This window comes from Hevea brasiliensis, chromosome 13 (genome assembly GCF_030052815.1).
Source record: "Hevea brasiliensis isolate MT/VB/25A 57/8 chromosome 13, ASM3005281v1, whole genome shotgun sequence".
Classification (NCBI taxonomy): Eukaryota; Viridiplantae; Streptophyta; class Magnoliopsida; order Malpighiales; family Euphorbiaceae; genus Hevea; species Hevea brasiliensis.
In genome coordinates, this window is record NC_079505.1 from 68,203,006 (window position 1) to 68,221,964 (window position 18,959).

Consider the following 18,959-nt stretch of genomic DNA (forward strand, 5'->3'; position numbering starts at 1 on the left):
ACATCCTATCTAAAAGGCCTAGTCTCGTGGCTGAGTCAAAAGATGTGTTTGACCAGGAGACCGGCTGGGGGGATTATGACTCTCATGAGAATGAGAGAGGTCGTCATCAAAGTTACCGCTTGAAACCGAGCCGCTGTCGGAACACCCAGTGTGGAGAGGAGCCAGATGAACGCCAAAGAGCAGTCACCGGTGTTGAGGGGAATATTAGCAGTCTTCTCGCCCGAAACCAGTTCGCCTATTATATCGGGCGAACGATTCGAGATCGGCATGATCGAGGTCCTCGATCCAGATCGGTTAATTAGTCCAGTTCTCTCACTGTCATCAGATAAGGTCATCATGATTTTTCGATCACCGGGATCATAAATTTTCAGGCAAGGAACAAAGAGGACAACCGGAAAAAGATTAAAGGCAGTCATTTTGTCTGGGATTGTTGCCGGAGCAGCTAGAACAAGGAAAATGAAGAGAATAAGGGAGAAAGTCAAGTGAGGTAGGGCTTCCCGGTTGAAGGTATATATATAGGAAAATTTGAGCATTTATTGCAAGCAGAAAACGAAGCGGACGCCTCGGGAATTGAGGGAAATAAATGCTTTGACTGGACCGAACCCAATAAAAAGGAAGACTGGTGTGGTAAAGATCAGTAGAAGGGAGACTGGCATGAAAGATCGGAAGAGAGCGTGTCAGGAGTGATCGAAAGAGGGGAACCCGGTATGAGAGATCTGAAAAGGATCACGTTGAAAAGACTGGAAAGGAGGGAAGATCGGAAGACAAAGAGAATAAGACAGCTCCTGCCGATTATCGTCATAATCAGAGCCGAGGTAGTTAAAGCGTTGCAGGCGAAATCTCAACCGCACGCCCCAAAATCGCCCGCACTACTGACATGTGCCAAAGTACGTCAGGACAGCGCTGTACATCCTAATCTCCACCGTTGATCTTACTTGTAAGGACGAGCTCGGAGCCCTCGGATCGAAGAAGAAAACGACAAGATCAGCGCCTTTCACTCCTAGCCCTCAGATCGCTCTTGACAAGAAATTTTGGGCCGTCATATTAGAAGAGAGAAAAGGACAAATACTCCGGAAGGGATCCCAGTCGTCCGTTCTGATTCTCTTTAATTCCTAAGCCCTTAGATCATGTCCTTCAAAATCTTAACCCTCCATCTCCCCCCAAACAGATCCTGACCCTTCATGGGGAGCACCCGGTTTCTATAAATACCTGCATGAAAAACTGTTCAAGGACGAAAAAAAAGAGGGCAGTGACTATAGTGGAAGAACTCTGAAACTTAATTGAGTTCGTTACTCTTTTTTTAGCGTTCATAAGAAAAACTTTTGAAATCAGTTTTCTAAAGTATTTTCTTGCAAAAGGGATTCTTGAATACTGAAACTCTCTATTTTCAGTTCGTTCATTATCCTGTGGTGCTCTCATTTTCAGCTCATTGTTTTCTTTAGTTCCACTCCCATTGTCTAGGCTCAACCTCATTTAAACTCGGGTATTATTTCGACCCGATTGTATTTTAGCGAAGCATCCTTCGTTTCAAGGCGGGCCTTAACCTTCCGGTTACCAACCTGCAGTTCTATTAAGCTTTGTAATTCAATACTTAGTTTAGTAGATTTGGCTCCCTATAGGTAAGTGCTCGTATTGCCATTTTATTAAGTGCTCGTTTGCATTTTTCGTATTTCCTTTGTTCTTTTATGTACGTAGTTTTTTTTTTCTAAGTTTATATTGCGCTAAAGAATACTGAAAGGTTACTCTCGGGTTTACTTCTTTGTTGATCAGTCCATTCTTTTTATTAATCTTTGTTATTTCTGAATGCAAGTCTTCTAGTCTCGAGTAATGTATAAGGGGTCGGGTAAAATGTAGGTAACCGTATCTAAAGGGTCTCTTTAAAAATAATAAAAGGTCTAAACAATGAGTCGGGAAAATAGTAAGGCCGAATCACTAGAATAATGCAAAAGACAATTGAGTAAGACAACACAAGGCAGAGTAAAACCGAACTTTAAGATAGATAAATGGGATAGATCGGGTATCAAAAGGTACTGGTAAGGCGACCACATAGGAAGGTCGGAAAATTCGGTTTGGTATCTCCTGACTAGATACAAGGTACCAATGAGTTAAAAGAAGCCTTATTCCGAGCCCCTGCATCTTTAAATGCCAAAACCCTTAGTTCTAGGATTTCGTGACGGGCAGCCGTAATCAAGTTTCGAGAGATCGGAAAAGTCCTTATCCGATCCCTATTAAAATAAAAGAGATCGGAGGAGAGTTCTTATCCGGTTTCCACTTAAAATTTTAATAAATATTTAAAAGGAGATCGGAGGAGAGTTCTTATCTGGTTTCCACTTAAAAATTTTAATAAATATTTAAAAGGAGATCGGAGGAGAGTTCTTATCCGATTCTCAAGCTTAAAATACTTTAAAAAAGGAGATAGGAGGAGAGTTCTTATCCGATTCTCAAGCTTAAAAATTTTAATAAATATTTAAAAGGAGATCGGAGGAGAGTTCTTATCCGATTTCCAAATTAAAATTCAACAAATACGTAAGATGATCCCCCTTGAAATAAAATTAATACGCAACAGCAACTCACTAAGGTCATCTCATTTACTTATGTATCTGGGTAACCCGGATTAGTGAAAAATCAAACATTCCTTTTGGTCAAAAGGATTAACATTTCCATTCAAACCCTCCTAACTATGAAGAACGTGAAGTTAAATCTGCTTACCCTCGTTGAGGGACGAGGTGGGGTGCCTAACACCTTCCCCACCAGTTCATGGACCCCGAACCTAGAATCTCTGTTTTTAAAGTGGTTTTATTCTAACTTACTTTCACAAATGGTTTTCTTTAATTTCCCTCAAAATTAAAGTGGCGACTCCTCACTTTTCCCACTTCGGTGAGTGTTTGTCCAGGCGACCGCAAAACCCCTTGCGACAATAACATTACAAATATGACTTTCATAAGAATATAAGTATAAGTATAAATTTTAGATTTATTTGTATATTATATAAATGATTATTGTAAACTTATGAAAGAAGTGATTCTAGAGAGCAACATAAATGACAAAAGATATATTGTATGAAAATTTTCATATGAACCCAGTAAAATTCTTGAGTATAGAAAATATACTCCAATTATTTTTACTAGTTATATTATTTCCTTGTTATATTATTGCACCACTAAGCAGCAATGTTTAGCGTAATGGATTTGTTTCCTCGCGCAGGTACTGAAATTAAAGCCCAGCGAATACCAAACAGAGATTTTGGAATTTTGATCTGCAGAGTGTTCAGGGTTGTCACCTCCTCAGCAATGCATGTAAATAGGGCCCATATAGATCATATTATGTATTTTGTACATTATAATTAGTTATTATTTGTAATGTAAACTATGAATTGTATGTTGAAATATAGATTATGAAACTGTAATTAATTTGTAGATCATGTAAATTATTAATTTATGTAATCAGTCTGTAAATCATGTAAATTAATGAAACTTGAAATTTTATATATATAAATTGTGCATGAATGGGAATGCATGGAAATGAATATGAAATTGAGATATATGAATGAGATGTGAATTATGAAATGGTTATGAGAATAATTGATGAGATTTTTATTGTAAAATATTATTGAAAATTTCAAGCAGGTGAATAGTAAAGTACACTAACTGATAATAAAATAGGGGAAACTCTGCTGGTTTCTCCTTCTAAAAATAATTAATATTAAAATATAACGAGATCAAATTATTAAAGGAATAAAGTAAGATAAGATAGGGTACTCTGGCACCGAATGTAGCACACTTTGCTCGGCTACACTGTAGTCGAGTGAGGGGTGTTACACTTGTAATCACATAAAACTCTCGTGGCACGTCTCCACTTCAACCATCTGGCTTTAATCCTATGACTAACATCCTCCTCACATCCCCCATCTACTTGAAGGACTGAGCCGAGATATTTAAAGTGATTACTTTGGGACAGTATCACTCCATCCAAACTAACTCCTTCCCTATCACCAGTTTGGCTTTTACTAAACTTGCAATACATGTATTCTGTCTTCGTTCTACTTCACTTAAAGCCCTTTGACTCTAGAGTACTTCATCAAAACTCTAGCTTTCTATTGGCTCCTTCTTGCGTCTCATCTATCAGAACTATATCATCCACAAACATCATGCACCAAGGGATACTCTCTTGTATATGTTTCGTTAATTCATCTAAAACTAATACAAAAAGGTAAAGGTTTATAGCTGAAACTTGGTGTAATCCAACTTAGATAGGAAAATCTTTGGTGTCCCCTCCCACGGTGCACACAATAGTAGTTGCTCATTCATACATGTCTTTTAACACTTGTATGTACCTAATAGATACCCCCATTTTTATTCTAACACTCTTTACAAGACATATCTTAGAACACTATCATAAGCTTTCTCCAAATCGATAAAAACCATGTGTAAATCTTTCCTCATATCTCTATATTTCTCCATCAAGCTTCTAATGAGAAAGATTGCCTCCATAGTTGAACGACCAGGCATGAAGCCAAATTGATTGAGAAAGATAAAAGTATCATGACGTAATTGATGTTCCAGAACTCTCTCCCATAACTTCATAGTATGGCTCATGAGTTTAATTCCCCTATGTTTGAGCAACTTTGTTTGTCTCCCTTATTTTTAAAAATAGGTACTAAAATACTCTTCCTCTATTCATCAGTCATTTTTTTTGAATTTAGAATCTTATTAAACAATTTAGTTAACCATGCCACTTCCATATCTTCCAAACACTTTCACACTTCAATTGGTATTCTATAGGGTCCACAGGCTTTATCCAATTTCATTTTCTTAAGTGCTTCCTTTACTTCTAAAGATCTAATCCTTCTAGTATGATTCGCATTCTTTTCTATTGCTCTGTAGTCTATATTCACGCTATTACCATTTTGACTATTATTAAAGAGATCATTAAAATAATTTCTCCATCTTTCTTTAATGTCCTCATCCTTCACCAACGCTTTTCCTTTTTTATCCTTAATGCACTTAACTTGATTAAGATCTTGACAATTTCTTTTCTCTCCTCTCTGCTAATCTATAAATATCTTTCTCTCCATCTTTAGTTTCAAGTTTCTCATATAACTTTTCAAAGGCCTGCGCTCTTACTTGACTAACAAATTCAATAAAAAAAAAAATCTTGAATTTTGATAATCAATTATTAAAGAAAATAATCATTCAAATCATAAAAATTAAGATAGTAATTATAATAATAATTATACTTTAAAGAAAAATAAAAGAAAATTAATTTTTGTGTAAAAATATAATAATTATAAGGTAAATTTTTTTGTTATGGGGAATGCCACATGGCACTACCATAAAAAAATGTGAAATATATTTCATTTCAAAACATGATATTTTGTTTATTATACAATAATAAATTAAGTATTCATTGAAAGAAAATATATATATAATAATCCATTCAGATTTTTAATATAAAACTACAATTGAGTATAAAAAATTAATTTGGAAATAATAATTTTTTATTATACTCTTAAATTTATAGTTATATTCCACGAGTTTTATTTTTATTTTCTAAAAATATTGCATAATTACTTTATTATTAATACTTTTTAATAATTTTTTTAATGTATGTAATCAAAGAATTATTTCATAATTGATCTCCCATTGATTCCATTAATGAGTTATTGTAATTTGCATTATAAAAAATGTTCTTTTAATAAAATAACAGGATATGAATTATAAAATAAAATAAAATAATTAACTTCTGAAATAAAATTTATTAGTATAGTTTTATTAACATAAAAATTTAAAAAAAAAAAAGACAAAGCTAATTAATAGAGAGTGAAAGAGGAGAATAAAAAAAAAAAAGAAAGAAATGGGAGAAGGGGAAATTGTAAATATATGGATATAAGATGGGAAGAAAAGAGATGAAAATTATAAAAGGATAATTTAGAAATAAAAATTATATAATTAAGAGTAGGTATTACTCGGTTTGAATTAAAAAAATTTCATTGATTTATCTTGATTTGATAGTATATATATTTCGATTCGAGTTGATTTTTTATTTTTAAGTGAAATTTAAATTTTTAATTTTTTAATTTAATTTGGTTTTGAATCGAATTGATCACATGCTCACTTCTATATATAATATTAATTAATTATGGTAGAAATCTCAAATTAACAAAAAAATATGCAATATCATAAGAAAAAAAAAAATTCATGACAAGAACGATACTTTTGCAGTAGTACATATGTAAATAGTTACACTTGAGACCCGCATGATGAAATTAATCCATTTATATTTGCATCAGCGCATGCGTAGGCGTGTATATTTATATATATTCAATCACTTTTATAATGATATAATTTTATTTTTTTAATTTTAAAAATAATTTTTTAATATATATAATATATTATTTTTTAATAAATTTTATAACTTATTAGCATAAAAAAAAGAATAAAATAAAGAAAATTCCACCCAAGCCATGTATTTAAATATCCTATAATCGGTATAAAAATTAATTACATTCTTATATTTATTAGAAAAGTTTAATTTAATTATTTTTAATTTTTTATTCAATTTAATTTAAAATTTCAATTTAAGTTTATTTTAATCTAAAAATTATTAAAATTAAAAAATTAAGTTTGTTAAATTTAAGCATATCAAGAAATTTAATCCTAATATTAACAAATTAAATTTTTAAATTTTTTATTTTGAGTTAAATTAAGCTTAAATTTAAATTTTTATTTAATTTAAATAAAAATTAAAAATAAAATAAAATAAATTTTTTTAATAAGTAAAAAGATTAAATTAAACATATTACCACTGATGAATGTGTAAAACAATTTAAATATATCAAAGTATAAAAAAAAAATTTGTATATTTAACTAATAAAAAATTAAAAAATAATTATTTTGTAATAAAATATAATAATTTTATTACTCATAATGATATGTCAATTCTTCATCATGTACAGGCTAAAATATTACAAACAAAACAATTAATCATTGCATCTTACCTGGCAATTTTTGTCTTCCACGCTAACTGCCACTTACCAAATTTCTAATTATCTACCGTGGCGTGGGTATGTAGCTTACCTTTGACATGATCCATTTTCTCTTCATAATTTTCTTTTTTATATATTAATTAAAAATTATTTTTTTATACAACCCTCAATAGGTTAATTCAGGCAGTAAAAAACTTCATTCATTCAAGAGATTTTAAGTTTAAATTTTATTATTAACTTTTTAATATATATATATATATATATATATATATATATATATATATATATATATATATATATATCACATTGAAATAATATGAAATAAAATGATAATATATAAGTGATTGAGTTGCAACATTAACTTAACTAGTCATTTTGATGTGTAAAGTAATCTAATCACTTATATAAATTCAAATTAAAATGATTTAAATTGTAATTTGATCGACACTCTTTTCGAATTTAACATGGTATCAGAGTTTAGACTATATTGTGCGTTTCAAAGGCCCATAAGGCTATATAAGTGAGCTCGTATTAGATTAAAAATAAAAATACAAACTAATTGTCAAGTGACAACTATGTGATTACACTTAAGGGGGGAGTGTTGGAATCTCACATTGAAGTAAAAGGATAATATATAAGTGATTGGGTTGTAACGTTAACTTAGCTAGTCATTTTGACGTGTAAATCAATCTAATTACTTATGTAAGATTGAATTAAATTATAATTTCATCAGTATTCTTTCCGAATTTAACAGACTCTTTTTATGAAATTAAAGGATTAATTTAACCTTTTAATGAAAGAAAATCTGACCTAGTGATAATTTTTTAATAGAAGTTTAATCAGTTCAAATTAGAGAGAACTTATAAATTATTAAAAATTTATAATTCTACTGACAAAAAACTCTTACCAGCAACAATCAGTGAGATGTACAGTATTAATTATCTTTTTTTTTTTTTATACATAATTGTTGCATCTTGGATCTTGTTGGCGATCTGAGGGACGTTTGACTGTTTGTTCCACCAGCTGGGTAGACTTTCATTCTCTGATAATGCTAAAAAATTTTAAATTTTGAAGTAGTTGGATCTACTTCTTGGTTTAGTTATAATGATTTGAAACATTTGTCATGCACTGTTCTCTTTATGTTGTTATGCTGGAACATTTTAATTTAATCTTTATTTTTTTATAAATTAATTTAATTAAAACTTAAATTTAAAATTTACAATATATTTAAATTGAAATTCGTTGATAATTCAATCTTTAACTTTCTTTCCAAATATTATGAAACTTGTTGTGCCTGTTGAATGTTCTACAAATTGGGTTCAATTTATACCCATGTCAATTACATAAATTTTTTTATTAATTTTTCTTCTATTATTTTTTAAACAAAGAGGTTTACAATGAGATGGGTAGGATATATTTTATATAAATTAATTTTTTTAAATGTGTATTACATATTTTCTATATTTATTATATATGTCCATAATGTAATATTTATATATGCTTTTTTTTATTAATGTTGTTATATAATATAATATTATTATAACATGTTGATTATTACTACGATAATATAATAATTTTTTAATTTTTATGACATGTATGTTATATATATATTTATTATTTTTAAATTAAATTAATAAAAATAAAAATATATTAATAAAAATAAAAAATTATAAAATGAAATTTATTATGAAAAATTTATTCCATATTAATTAAATATTTTTCTAATAATGAATATGAATTTTATTATAATATTTTTCATTGTTTATATATATATATATATATAAACATAATCACCCCCAAATTCTAATAATATACATGACATATAAAACTGATCTTAATTTTTTATTTATTATTTATCTTCTATAAAATTGTTTGAGTTTAAAAGAAGTAATTAGTTATAGAAGAAATAAACGTGATTTAGTTTAAAATTATAATTTATAAAAAAATGTTTATATATAGAATTTTGTCTACTTAAGAACTTATTTTATAAATAATAAAATTATTAATTAATTTTATTAGGTTTTATTAAAAACTAAGATATCTAAGTTTATTGTCATGTCTATTTAGTGTATAAGTTGAAATTTTAATTAAAATATTCTTTAATGAAATAAAATTTCAATTTAAATAAAAAAAGAGCATAAACAATTAAATTAAAGTTTTTAAATAATAATAAATTAGTCACATATTTTATTTTTTTAGAAAACATAAATTTTTTTATTTTAGTTAGTTATTTTTTATTATATTTTATTTTGAATTAAAATTAAATATAAGTAGGATTAAAAATTTTAAATTTATATAAATTTTAATATATTTATTTTAAATAATAAAATTTATAAATAATATTAAATAATGAATAGCATTTTAGGCACACACATTAAATAAAAAAAATTGTAAATAATATAAATAATAAGGGCATTTTAATCTTCATCTTTCACCTTTTAGCATAAACACAAAAAAAATCCAAGGGTCCAAAAAAAAAAATTTAAATTTAATCTATTAATTATTTATATTCACTTATAATTAAAAGATTTTTTTTTAACATTTAGACATGTTTAAAATATATTATGCAAAATTATTTTTATTCTAAATTATTACACTTAGACAATAGGATTAATTATTAAAAAAATGTAATTTAAAAAATTATTTACAAATCTAATGTGAATTTGAAATTATTTTATTAAAATAGTGTTTACGTAAAAAAAATGATTAAAAATATATTTTTAAATGATGTAACGCCATATTAAAATGCTAAAAATATCATAACATTTAAAATAATATTTTTTGAAACAATAGATAGTGTAAAAATTATTCGAGAAAACACCATTTTAAACGCCTAAATTTTTAAGCAAACTTGGACAAATAGTTCAAGAAATATCATTTCAAATAGTATTTTTTGAATAACTTTTGCATTATGTAACATGATGTGATAATACTTCCAAAACATGCTGAAAATAGCTTGATTGTTTACCATCCCCCCTAACTAGACTCAATGTTAATTAGCTTCAAAGTTGAATATTAAGATTTGGGATGAATATTAACAAATGAAGGATTATCAGAGTTGAAACATAAATCAAAAGTTCAAACATAAATGAGTCAATTAGAGTACTTCCATTATTTTTTTTTTTCATTTTTAAGGTGAAAGAGAATACGAAGGATCTTAAATTTAAAATTTTTGATTTATTAAATTTAAGTTTAATCACCTTTATAATAAAAAAAATTATTAGTCATCAATTATTATATTACTTATTAAATTTTCTTTGAATAATAAAATTATCCAGGATTGTGAATTAGGACAGCAAATTTTGTGGAAATTAAGGGACAATTGCCTTATTAATAGGAAAAAAAAGTCTTAATTTATAAATAACTGTAAAATTTGAAACTGTGTACAACGAATTGGATATATATGGTTGTGAATTAAGACAGAATATTTTATAAAAAAGATATAATTGAAACTTAATTATTTTTTTCCCCTACTATTTAAACCTATTTCAATTATATCACCCCAATTCCTAAATTAGATATAAATGATTCAGTTTTAACAGTAAATTAATTAATTTAAAATCAATGAGTTAAGGCAGCATTTATTTTAAAGAAGTTAAAAAATGTTGAATGTAATTTATTTTTTGAGTAATGGGAAGAGAGTTTTTTTTTTTTTTTTACTCAAATTTATCCGTTATATAATTGAAATTTCGAAATTAAACAAATTATTAAAAATAGTCACATGTCAATTACATTAAATTAATAATATATTTATTAAATTTAATTTTAAATTTTTTTAATATTATCTAATTAATATATTTAAAAATATATATTTTTTTCAACCATTTATAAAATGTAAATCAGACACTCACTAAATTAGTGGGAAATTTTTGATATATTTTTCATTATTTTAAATTCCTTTACGTTTCATATAAACATACTAACTGTAGGCTCGGGACAATAAATCATTACCCAGCAGTTCTATTCCCACCTCACTTTCCCCACCAAACTCAGAAACTGCAAACTCTTGCTCTCTCTCAAACTCCCGTCTCCTTCTTCATCCTTCAAACAATTGAATTCTCAACTCTCTCTGTCCCTCTGTTGAATAATAAATATCTCCAAGTGTTCCCTAATTGAAACCTTGCATTACGCTCCAGGTAAGGGAACACCATGTCCACAAATTCCATCAATGGAGCAACAGACCAAGAATCTCTCACACTTCCTCTTCTCACCTCTCATCGTTCCCTCGCCAACTCCACCTCTCAGGTTGCTATCGTCGGCGCCAATGTCTGCCCTATTGAAAGCCTCGACTACGAGTATAATTACTGTTTATCTTTTCCTGCACTCACTGAGATTTTTTTTTTCTTAATATTTTTTTTCTGGCAAGTTTTAAATCCGTTTGGTTATTGGTTAAATGATTGTAGGATTGCGGAGAATGATTTCTTCAAGCAGGACTGGAGGACCCGTGGAAAGATCCAGATTTTTCAATACGTGTTCATGAAGTGGTCGCTTTGCTTCTTGATTGGGGTTATCGTTAGCCTTATTGGGTTTTTTAATAATATTGCTGTTGAGAATATTGCTGGTATTAAGTTTGTCATCACTTCCAATATGATGCTCTTTAATAGGTGTGCAGTGGCTACTCTCTGAATTTTTCGGTTTTTATTGGATGCGGCTTGGGTTGTGTTTGATTTCATGGAAAATCAAGTTGTATTTGGATGGAAATAACTTCAATTTTCCCTGAAAAGTTATTTTTTTAAGCTTGTCTCGAATATATTTTGACTGGGTGGGAGAGGGTTTGACTTGAGCAGGAAATTCAAGATTTTTTTTTTTTCTAATGAAAAATTTGAGAAAAGTTTTGACGTATGCAGTTGCGGAAATTTGTGCAGGTATGGTATGGCATTTCTTGTGTTCTCAGTCTCTAATTTGGTTCTTACCCTGTTCGCATCCATAGTCACGGCTTTTGTAGCTCCGGCTGCTGCTGGTTCAGGTATACCAGAAGTGAAAGCTTATCTGAATGGTGTGGATGCACCCGGAATTCTTTCCTTGCGAACTTTGTTTGTCAAGGCAAGTGTGTTTGTGAGCTTGCTGAATGACTATGCCTATTAGAGTGACATAAGACCAGAAGTGATATGCTGAATTGGATAGTGTGTGAAGTGTGAAACTTAGCGATTGTCTCTTTTTGCCAACATCTTAATTCTTTGAGCTGAGTCCAATTGATGCATAGTTGGAAGAAGAATGAATATAATTCGTAAGTTTAGTCTACTTCTAATACTGCATCACCAATCCACACTGTTATAAGGGTGATATGCCACTGGCTGGGCTTCAGTTCAATATTGTATAAATGACCCTGATATTTGAAATGTAAGGAGAGCTTTCTGAAAGCATTTTACATTCTGAATCGCATTGATGTATAATTGTTTGCTATAGTGTGCAGAAGGTTTTATTGAGGTCAGTTTGCTGTTGAATGTTTTTTATGCATGTTTAATGTCCAATGGTCTAATATTTCTTAGGAATTTTGAAAATTGTTCTCTTTCTCTCTCTTAACTACCATTTTACTTGATATATTCTCGAGATATATTTATTTGTGAGTTGATTGAAGAAAGGCGTTTATTACTTTGATACAACCTTCTTAGTTTTGTATTATGGTATGGAGAATGCACAAATCTAAGGTTTAAAATATGTTACTTTACGATATCATAAGCGTGTGCATAGATGTGATGTTTGAACTAGTATAGCTTTGGCCACTGTGAGAGTGTGAGTGGGTTGTCCTTTGCCTTTCCACCCACATTTTACTCTCATGTTCATCTTATTCATCCAATTTAACCTATTACTGAACTTATGTACTCATGCATATTAATGTTATGCACTTTTAAGAAGAAAAAAAAATGGCATCATGAGCAAACATTGTCCTCAAGGCCTAAATTTTTCTCAATTGGAATTGCTTAAATTTTTCCATATTTCTCATGACTAATGTAAGAGACTTCTCGTTTTCTTCAATTAATATGTGAAAGTCTCATTTTTGTTCATTTGGCAGATTATTGGAAGCATTTCTGCAGTGTCATCATCTCTTCATATTGGAAAGGCAGGGCCCATGGTGCACATTGGTGCATGTGTTGCATCATTGTTGGGTCAGGGTGGGTCTAAGAAATATAGATTAACCTGGAAATGGCTACGCTTTTTCAAAAATGACCGAGATCGGCGAGATCTTGTAACATGTGGATCAGCTGCTGGGATCGCTGCTGCCTTTCGTGCCCCAGTTGGTGGTGTGCTGTTTGCTCTTGAAGAAATGGCATCTTGGTATGTTTATTACTCATGGAAAGCTCGAAAAAACTGAACATTTTTACTCTTGTTTGTAGTTGTTGATATCTTGCATTTTTCATGTTTGCAACTGTTTTTGCCTCATCTTCCACTGCAAGGGTTGAGAAAGGCTCTATTTTGAGCTAAACCATGCAGATCAATAGGCAGACACTTTTCTTGATTTTATTTGCATTAATCTTCATGTAATATTTTTCAGTGCTTAGCATACAAGTCTTAAAGCACTTGTCCGCTTGAGCCACATCCATTTCATTCGCTACTCAGTATTATTCCTTCTGGGTTGTTGCTTTATTTAAGTTACAAAAATTTCAGTAGTTTTCCACTAACTTTCCATTGATCATCAGATTTACTCATTTGTAATTTTGATCCTTCAATCATGGATCGTTATTCACAATTCTTACTTTTAAATGTGTATTTTCTTTGGTTGACTTGCGTTTTGATTTAAATGATCTTTACACAGACACCCTGTTTTCCATACATAAAGGATAAAACTCTTTTTAGTAAATGTGTCAGGGTTGAACCTCTTTGCAATTAGATTGATCCATTTCCACTGTGAAATTGCCTAGATATAAATGTTCTATTGCAATATTAAATATTAATGCCAGGATTTCGTTCTGCAGGTGGAGAAGTGCCCTTCTGTGGAGAGCTTTCTTCGTAACAGCTGTAGTTGCAATAGTGCTTCGGGCTTTGATTGATTTGTGTTTGAGTGGCAAATGTGGGCTATTTGGTACAGGGGGGCTCATAATGTTTGACGTCTATTCTGCAAATGTTACATATCATCTCATTGATGTGCCATCGGTGCTTCTCCTTGGAGTCATAGGGGGCATATTGGGAAGTTTGTATAATTTTCTTCTAGATATGGTTCTTCGGGTTTACAACCTTATTAATGAGTAAGCTCCCATTTTAGTTTTTAATATTTGCATGAAATCTGTGTTTTCATTGTTATAAAATCCTATTTCTGACTTCATCCTCCTTGTTTTCCCTTTTCAGGAAAGGCATTTTTTACAGAATTTTTCTTGCTTGTTCAATCTCTATATTCACATCCTGTCTTCTTTTTGGATTACCTTGGCTGGCCTCATGCCAACCTTGTCCAGCTGATGCATCCGAAGCCTGTCCAACAATAGGCCGGTCTGGCAACTACAAGAAATTTCAATGCCAACCTGGTCATTACAATGATCTTGCTAGCCTCATTTTTAACACAAATGATGATGCTATTAGAAATCTTTTCAGCAGGGACACTGATTCTGAGTTTCAATATTCATCAATTCTCATATTTTTTGTAACATGCTTTTTTCTCAGTATTTTTAGCTATGGGATTGTTGTTCCTGCGGGTCTTTTTGTACCAGTTATTGTGACAGGCGCATCTTATGGACGTTTTGTAGGAATGCTAGTTGGTTCAGAATCTAGTCTTAATCATGGCCTCTATGCTGTGCTAGGTGCTGCTTCATTTCTTGGTGGATCTATGAGGATGACAGTTTCTTTATGTGTCATTATCCTAGAATTGACCAATAATCTGTTGCTACTACCCCTGATAATGTTGGTTCTTCTTGTTTCCAAGACTGTGGCTGATGCTTTTAATGGTAACATATATGACCTTATCATGAAAGTGAAGGGTTTTCCTTATCTAGAAATGCATTCTGAGCCTTACATGAGGCAGCTGACAGTTGGTGATGTAGTCACAGGTCCACTTCAGCTGTTTCATGGCCTTGAGAAGGTTGGTAATATAGTACATGTTCTCCAAACAACAACGCATAATGGATTTCCTGTAATTGATGATTCTCCACTTTCTGAATCTCCAGTTCTTTATGGACTAATACTCCGTGCTCATCTTATTGAATTGCTAAAGAAGAAGGTTTTTTCATCAACTCCAGTGCCAATAGGTGCTGATGCCTTTAATCAATTCTCAGCTAGTGACTTTTCAAAGAAGGGCTCAGGCAATGGTGACAAGATAGAAGATATAGAAATTACTGAAGAAGAGATGGAGATGTATTTAGATTTGCATCCTTTCACTAATGCTTCACCTTATACTGTTGTGGAGACAATGTCACTAGCTAAGGCTCGCGTGCTATTTCGAGAACTTGGTTTGAGGCACCTGCTTGTGATACCCAAGATCTCTAGTGTAAGATCTTCTATCCTATCTGTCATCTCTTTACAAATTCTACTTGAAGATTAGGTAATTCAGGGCATTTGCAAGGTTATTATTGCTGTGAGCTTGATATGTCAACCTGTCTTGCTGGTTTTCCTCATACTTGGTCCCTTGTTCTTGTATCTGCCTGTCGACATGATATCTTCCTGTTTGCTTTTTTATCTCAATTTAAAAGCTCTCTGCATTTACTTTTGTTTAATCAAAATTTTATCAATTTTGTTGCAAATTATTTGCACTTGCTGACTGTGGGAGTTCCTATATGGCGTGATTATTTGGTTGCCCATGCTTGTGTCTTTTTGAGCGCAATGCCATGTTATTTTCTTCTTCTTCTAATTATTTGGAATGACCATGCTATTTTATTTTACTTTGCATAATAATTCACTTACAGTCTTTTTTATTGCTATTCTTCTTAATTGCAGAGATCTCCTGTTGTGGGTATATTGACGAGGCATGACTTCATGCCAGAACATATACTGGGTTTGCACCCTTTGCTATTTAGGAGCAGGTGGGAAAGATTAAGAATCCCGTTATCCCAATTATTTAAAATTTTCTAGGGTGTCTTTCACATACTGGGTGTGCGCCCTTTCCTGATTAGGAGCAGGTGGAAAAGAATCTGGCCACCTTGGACATCTCAGTCAGGCAATGGAGGTTGCTCTTGAAAATGAGGTTGTCCGTACTCCTATTTGAGCTCCATAACACACAATGTTTTTGAGGACCAGTGACATTATTTTTGAGCTTCTTTATGCTAATTGGCCAGAACCAAGAAGATCAGATAAGGACAATCATGTTAAATCATCCAGCTGTTGTTTATAATTAGTATGATGTGAAAATCATTCTCATGATAATTTGGGGGAATAGATTTTGTTCTGCTGAAATATTGCACTTTTTTTTTTGTAGCTTGAAATATTTTGCACTTAAAGGATTATTTACATGATATTCGAAGTTAAATTTCTCCCATTTGTCCATATGTTTGGAGAAAAAAGAAAGCATCTGAAACCGTCATATTTATACTGCAACATGGTTAATCGTTTGTATGTATAGTGTTGCATAAATCTTATCCAGTATTCTGTTCACAAACTGTCATGTAGTTTAGATTATCACAATCATTACAGCCATACATCTGCATATTTTTGTTGCCTGTGTTGACGATTAGGTCATCGTTAGTCTTGTGAATAATTGATGATTTGCATTGGACCAGACCAGTAATGCATTGAGCTTCTGTTTCTTCCCTTGGATCAGCGCTGTTATTAGTGCCTACCCCCTTTTTATTTCATCTGGTGGTTGGGCAAGGCAATAAAACAAGGAAAATGTGGGAGGAAGAAGAAGAAAGAGTGAGACAGAAGAATCTCTGAACAATCTTAGGGAAAGAGAGTAACTGTTTTTTTTTTTTTTTTTTTTTTAATTGAAAATTGAAAGATGGACATCTGCTAATAATGCAGTAGCAGTTCCTGGAGGACCTTCTTCCTTCCAAACAGATTCAAGATTGGACTCAGCAAACAAGTGTCTATATTAACGGATGAGCTACCAAATTAGCATTTCTAGGAACATAAGAAAAACAACAAAAGCTTATGAGAGCAAACGTCTTCTATCAGCAGACCTTCATAGGGATCCTGCTCATGGCCACCATCAGCAGTTTCTATATTAACTTTGCAGTCCCTCCCGAAGATGAAATTACCAACGCCACAGAGGAGAGCATCAGTTCAACTCCAAACTTGCCGGCTCGAATAGGCATGTGGCTTCTTTATAATCATGAAGAAGTTTATAAGCACGGTTCACTATTGGCAGTTCCCTTGAGCACAATTTCCATATTGTCCAGGAAATCATAGCAAAGGCTCCATGAGAGAGAAAAAAAAAAAAGCAGCAGCACAAACTGGAAAGCTGAGAAGCTGCCACCCTCCAATTCTTAAAGACCGTTGAGGAATCAAATTGGGACAGACGTTTAATTTAAGGGCTACTTGACCAAATCGATATAGCTTTGCTTTGGGGCATTGAACAAGCAAATAGGACAATGTTTCAACCTCATCTCAGCACAGCACAGTTGGGATCAACAGCAACTCCTTGACGAGCTAGGTTGGCATTAGTTGAGAGAGCATCATGGCAAGCATGCCAAAGAAAATACTGCACCTTTGGTGGAACTGACAGCCTCCATAGCCGTTGCCAAACAACGCCATGATCACGGGATGAGGAAGCTGAAGCATGCGAGGCCTGTTTATATATGTGCAAAATGATATCGACTTTTCACGGAGTAAACACCATTTGCACAGTGAGCCTAGTATATTTTATTACGAGGAAGTCTGATAATTCCAAGGAATGGACAATATTTGATCGGCTTCAAAAGGATAAAAAACCTGACGAATAATGTCACTTCTCCATTCCCTATTTTCGCCAATAATAGAAATAACTTCGGCCGGGGAGCAAACTTAGACCTCCATCTTGTTTCAGCAACCATGGCCATCAATCACCCGATATCTTGACCCATAAAAATCAAGTTCCAAATATATATATATATATATATATATATATATATATATATATATATATATATGGAGCTAAAAGAATAATTTTTTTAGAATATACCAAAAAAATTCGTTGAAGAATGTTAAAATTACAAATTCTATTTAAATGTTAGTAAAAAAAAAAATTATCAAAATTATAACCAACGCTATTTAAAAAAAAAAAATCAATTTTCTTGTAACAAGCCATCTTGCTTCAAGTTCTCCAAAAAGCAGGGTGGACGCAGGAATGAACATTGAGCGGGCTAAAATTTAAATATCAATTTATATTCATTATTACATGTAACATATTAAAAAAAGAATATTTTATTTTTTTATGTCACGAAAATTATTTATAAATAAACTTATAGTAGTTTTTTCAATAAATTTTCAATGATTTTTTAATATATACAAAATAGCAAACTCCACTAAGTAGTTTGTGCTTAGCTGATCCCAAGTCCGGATAAAGGAGGGTTGTGGTAGGTGACAACCAGCATAAAATTTCATCACACCTCATGATACGGATTCTTATGATATAAACGTTGGGGCTTCCTCTACTTATGATGCGCTATATCGGAGCTCGGGTGTAGTGAGAAATATGCAAGGGTGTAGTAAGAAATATGCAAGAGTGTAGGGTATTCACCGAAAGCGACTCGCCATGCCGGCGCCTGAGTGTGGTGTTAAATGAGCAAGGGTTCCCACATCATGGACGAGTGTGGGTAAAAAAGTTAGTTTATAGGACAGATAATAGAACAGATAGTGGAACAGAATACAAGATAGGCATAGAGAACAATAGAAGGTATCATTGAAGGAGATCAATTAGGAAGGAACAGGATAGGAGGAGAATCAGGGTTGGTACTTGGAATACTGGATCACTTACAGGAAAATTAATGGAGCTTGTGGATACCTTGAAAAAGAGAAGGGTGAATATTGCTTGCATTCGGGAGACTAAATGGGTAGGAGAGAAAAGCAAGGAAGTAGGAAATTTAGGATACAAACTGTGGTTTACTGGAAAGGAGAGGAACAAGAACGGAGTGGGCAT

General features: G+C 31.6%; 1 protein-coding gene across 2 annotated transcripts; it reads left to right on the plus strand.

Moving 5' to 3' along the window:
- The first annotated feature begins 10,933 nt into the window (after window positions 1-10,933).
- LOC110660061 (putative chloride channel-like protein CLC-g) lies at window positions 10,934-16,380 on the plus strand. Of its 2 annotated transcripts, XM_021818219.2 has the most exons (8): window positions 10,934-11,280; window positions 11,389-11,589; window positions 11,851-12,028; window positions 12,999-13,261; window positions 13,900-14,169; window positions 14,270-14,442; window positions 14,662-15,398; window positions 15,845-16,380. In XM_021818219.2, exons 1-8 carry the CDS (start codon window positions 11,135-11,137, stop codon window positions 15,977-15,979), a joined length of 2,103 nt encoding a protein of 700 aa, XP_021673911.2. In that variant the 5' UTR covers window positions 10,934-11,134; the 3' UTR covers window positions 15,980-16,380. The 2 variants fall into 2 exon arrangements, with proteins under 2 accessions (XP_021673911.2, XP_021673910.2); XM_021818218.2 differs by having other exon boundaries at window positions 14,270-15,398.
- The last annotated feature ends 2,579 nt before the right edge of the window (window positions 16,381-18,959 follow it).

What these genes read in the sequence shown, in the direction of transcription:
- LOC110660061 (XM_021818218.2), top strand. Translation starts at nt 11,135, where the DNA reads ATGTCCACAAATTCCATCAATGGAGCAACAGACCAAGAATCTCTCACA. An exon ending in AATATGATGCTCTTTAATAG is followed by an intron (nt 11,590 to 11,850) that starts GTGTGCAGTGGC and finishes AAATTTGTGCAG; the next exon opens with GTATGGTATGGCATTTCTTG. An exon ending in TGATACCCAAGATCTCTAGT is followed by an intron (nt 15,399 to 15,844) that starts GTAAGATCTTCT and finishes TCTTAATTGCAG; the next exon opens with AGATCTCCTGTTGTGGGTAT.